Source organism: Neophocaena asiaeorientalis, unplaced genomic scaffold (assembly GCF_003031525.2).
Source record: "Neophocaena asiaeorientalis asiaeorientalis breed wild unplaced genomic scaffold, Neophocaena_asiaeorientalis_V1.1 scaffold134, whole genome shotgun sequence".
Classification (NCBI taxonomy): Eukaryota; Metazoa; Chordata; class Mammalia; order Artiodactyla; family Phocoenidae; genus Neophocaena; species Neophocaena asiaeorientalis.
Genome location: NW_020185339.1, coordinates 23,139,604 through 23,143,756, shown reverse-complemented (window position 1 = coordinate 23,143,756; position 4,153 = coordinate 23,139,604). Strand labels below are relative to the sequence as shown.

General features: G+C 54.2%; 1 protein-coding gene across 1 annotated transcript; it reads left to right on the top strand.

The window, feature by feature from the left end:
• Positions 1 to 1,575, top strand: INHBE (inhibin subunit beta E). The gene is made up of 2 exons (XM_024736388.1): positions 1 to 573; positions 818 to 1,575. Exons 1-2 carry the CDS (start codon positions 276 to 278, stop codon positions 1,573 to 1,575), a joined length of 1,056 nt encoding a protein of 351 aa, XP_024592156.1. The 5' UTR covers positions 1 to 275.
• The last annotated feature ends 2,578 nt before the right edge of the window (positions 1,576 to 4,153 follow it).

The following is a 4,153-nucleotide window of genomic DNA, read 5'->3' as shown; positions in this document are numbered from 1 at the left end:
AGAGAGGCCCCAGTCAGTAGCCAGACATGAGCTGTGAGGGTCAAACTGGCAGACTACACTGAACACAGCTACCCATCGGACCGTCCACTGTCTGCCTTTCTGAGTCCCAGGCAACAGAAGACAGGTGGCTCTACCCTTGGCCAAGGGTAGGTGTGGCACTGCTGTCTGCTGCCACCGTGCCCTTATTGGCCTCCACGCAACCAGACTCAACAGACTCAACAGAAGCTACAGCCATCCGAGGCTCCCGACCTGACCCAGGGCCATTCACCAGGAGCATGGGAGTCTCTGATGTCCAGCTCCAGCTGGTGCTGCTGTGGGCACTGGTGTGGGCACAGAGGGCAGGGTCTGTGTGTCCCTCCTGTGGAGGCCCCACACTGGCACCCCAAGCAGAACGAGCTCTGGTCCTTGAGCTAGCCAAGCAGCAGATCCTCGAAGGGCTACACCTGACCGGTCGTCCCATAATAACTCATCCTCTACCCCAGGCAGCGCTGACCAGAGCCCTCCGGAGACTGCAGCGGGGAAGTGCGGTTCCAGCGAATGGGGAGCAGGTCATCAGCTTTGCTGCCATCACAGGTGGGTGAGGGAGAGACAGGCAGAGAGCAGGCGGGGAAAGGGAGAAGGGAGGGGAGAATGACAGCAGAAGCAGAGGGAGCGCGGCACAGGAGGAAGAGGAAGAGTTGGAGCAGGACTGGCCTCGGAGTCCCTGCTTCCTCTAAAGGTGGGAGCTAGGGGGAGCAGCTGGCAGGGTTTGCGGGAGCGTCAGGGGACAGCACATCTCCGATTGCAGTCCTCAATCCCTTCTCCATCTTCCCGGTAGACTCCTCCGCCTCCACCTGCAGCTCCACGCTCACCTTCTACCTGTCCACTCCACGGTCCCACCACCTGTACCACGCTCGCCTCTGGCTGCACGTGCTCCCCACCCTTCCTGGCACTCTTTCCTTGAGGATTTTCCGATGGGGCCCTAGGAGGAGACGCCGAGGGTCCCACGTCCTCCTGGCTGAGCACCAACTGACGGCCCCGGGCTGGCACGCCCTGACTCTGCCCTCTAGTGGCTTGAGGCATGAGGAGTCTGGTGTCTTGAGACTCCAACTGGACTGCAGACCGTTAGAAGGCAACAGCACAGCTGCCCCCCAAACTCAGCAGCTCCTGGACACAGCGGGAGAGCAGCGGCCCTTCCTGGAGCTGAAGACCCGTCCCAAAGAGCCTGGAGCAGGCCGGGCCAGGAGGAGGACCCCCAGCTGTGAGCCTGAAACCCCCTTATGCTGTAGGCGAGACCATTATGTAGACTTCCAGGAACTGGGATGGCGGGACTGGATCCTGCAGCCTGAGGGGTACCAGCTGAATTACTGCAGTGGGCAGTGTCCCCCGCACCTGGCTGGCAGCCCAGGCATTGCTGCCTCCTTCCATTCTGCTGTCTTCAGCCTCCTCAAGGCCAACAACCCTTGGCCCTTGGGTACTTCCTGTTGTGTCCCTACTGCCCGAAGGCCTCTCTCTCTCCTCTACCTTGACCGTGATGGCAACGTGGTCAAGACAGATGTGCCAGATATGGTGGTAGAGGCCTGTGGCTGCAGCTAGCGAGAGGACCTGGGGGTTTGGAGTGAAGAGATCAAACTAGGGGTTCCTAGGCAAAGGGCATCTGTGTCTGGAGGCATCAGATTCCTGACCCATACCTTCATCCAGTGGGTCACCTGGCAATATGAATGGGTTGACCCCTCTGGGACCTAAATGGGCATTTTCTTGTCCAGACTCTGGCACATCCCAGGCTGGTTGATGTGTGGGGAGATGGGGAAAGTGTGTCCTCTAAAGGAGTCTACCCAGAAAGTATGATTTCCTACCCTAAGCCATCTGAGAAGATGGCAGAGGTGAGGGAGGGAGGGTGGGAAGGAGAAGGCAGAGAAAAATCACTTAGTCTCTCCAGAGGAAAGTCCTCAAGTGAGGGAAGGAAGAAGCAGACCAAGGGCCCATTGGGCTTGGGATTGGGGGAAACAGGCTGGCCAAGTGTAAGGGCTGTGGAAGTGCTTGAAGGGAGGCTCAAGAGGGAGCTGGGAAAGGGGCTGACGGGAGGTGTTTGGGAGAGCCCCAGAAACGGGAGTCCAGAGAGAGGAGTGCTGAGCCTGAAAAGTTCTCTGGTTTTTCTTGCGGGGGGGGGCAGGACCCAGCAGGGAGGCAAATGTTTATACTTTCTTAATAAAAATGAGGAAAAAAAAATCAACAAGTGTGAGTCATAAAGAAGGGCTGGGATGATGGTCCAGAGCAATTGTTCTCAGAGTGTGGCCTGGGAACCTCCAGGAGGTCTCTGAGACCCTTTCATGTAGTCAAAACGATTTTCATAATAAAACTAAGATGTTATATGCCTTTTTAATTTTCAATATCTCCACAGCCTACGGTGGAGTTTTCCAGAGACTGTAGGACATGAGATTACATCACATTCCTGACATCTTTGTTAATGGGATGTGTGCTTGTGTATTCTTGTGTTACAAACTTTTTTTTCAGTTTTAATTTCTAATATGGTAAATTGATATAAATCACATAAACAAAAGCTCAGTAATTTTTCAGAATGTAAAGGGACATTGAAGCCAAATTGTTTGAGAATTGCTGATCTAGAGTCCTGGGTGGGGAGGAGAAAGCAATGCGCTCTAAAGAGCTCCCCTATGACTTCCCTGGTGGCGCAGTGGTTAAGAATCCACCTGCCAATGCAGGGGACACGGGTTTGATACCGTGGGGTCTGGGAAGATCCCACATGCCGCAGAGCAGCTAAGCCCGTGCGCCACAACTACTGATCCTGTGCTCTAGAGCCCGTGTGCCACAACTACTGAGCCCGTGTGCTACAACTACTGAAGACTGCGCTTTTAGAGCATGTGTTCCGCAACAAGAGAAGCCACTGCAATGAGAAGCCCGCGCACTGCAACGAAGAGTAGCCCCTGCTTGCTGCAACTAGAGAAAGCCTGAGAGCAGCAACAAAGACACAACACAGCCAAAAATAAATTAAAAAAAAAAAAAAAGAGCTCCCTGGAAGGGGCATGTGTAAGGTCTCTTCTCCAGTTATCATTGATCTTGCCTGACCCTCTGGGTATAACTGTCTGGGTCAAAGTCATGTGGGGGAGGGAGGCTAAAATAGGACTCCTTATCTGTCCTCCCACAGTTAATACATATATTTTTCAGGCCTCAGACCTCTTCCTAGCTTCACCTTTCCCCTTGACCCTCACACTGAACAGTTAACTGACTGACTCTCCAGACCCAAGGAGGTGTGGTTCTTGGAAGCAGAGCTCGGATGTGGGAGGGCTATCTGAGGGGTGACAGAAAAAGAAGGGGCTCCTTTCCCCCACCATGCCTTCTCCCCTTTCTCATAAAGAAAGTTCAGAGAGATTAAAATAGCTGCCCCTTCCCCTGCATCCGGTAACCATGGCAACACAAGTCCAAAGGGACAGGGCACTCCCCTATCAGACACTACCACTCTGCAGCAGCAGCCTCTGTCAGTGTGCCCCTCTGTTTCTTTGGGCTTATGCAACCCCTGCATGGGCTCCCAGCTGGGCTTTGGTGGGGGGACCTAACCCTCCTACTCCTTCACTTCCCCCCCAGTCTCCTCTGCCTCCAGTCAGACTCGAAGAAGGTGTCATGTCACAGAAAGACCAGCAGAGGGAGCAGACAGCCTTGAAGAGCAGAAAGAGAGAGTGCCGCGTAGAGGTGCAGAGGTGGCCCCAGTCTCCAGAACTCCGAGATGAAGGAAAGTAGGAGTTCTCCGGGAACAGTGCTTCAGTCTCAGGGCTCCTTAGCACCTTTGTGAACACAGGCCCTGCGCTGCACCCAGAGCCTCAGCCGCTGCTCCTCCCTTTTATGCTTCATGGACCCCTCACCTTCCGACCAGGGCTCCCAACCCAACTCTATCCCAATCCTGTTTCTACCCCAAATCTGTCCCATCCCCTTCATGCTCTATCCAAAGGGTGAGGCCGGCAGAAAAACTACAGGATAGTTATGGAATGCTCAGTTAGCACCAACTAAAGTCGACGACCCTACTTCCAATATTATTTTTCTCGGGTGAGTTTTTTCGTCACCCCTCCGCCCCCCAATATATTTCTCAATTTGTTTTTTCTGGCTCTGATTCAGGGCCTCTTCCTAGGCAGCCGATCCAGGGATCCACGCCGGGATTTACTGC

What these genes read in the sequence shown, in the direction of transcription:
- INHBE (XM_024736388.1), top strand. Translation starts at nt 276, where the DNA reads ATGGGAGTCTCTGATGTCCAGCTCCAGCTGGTGCTGCTGTGGGCACTG. An exon ending in CAGCTTTGCTGCCATCACAG is followed by an intron (nt 574 to 817) that starts GTGGGTGAGGGA and finishes TCTTCCCGGTAG; the next exon opens with ACTCCTCCGCCTCCACCTGC.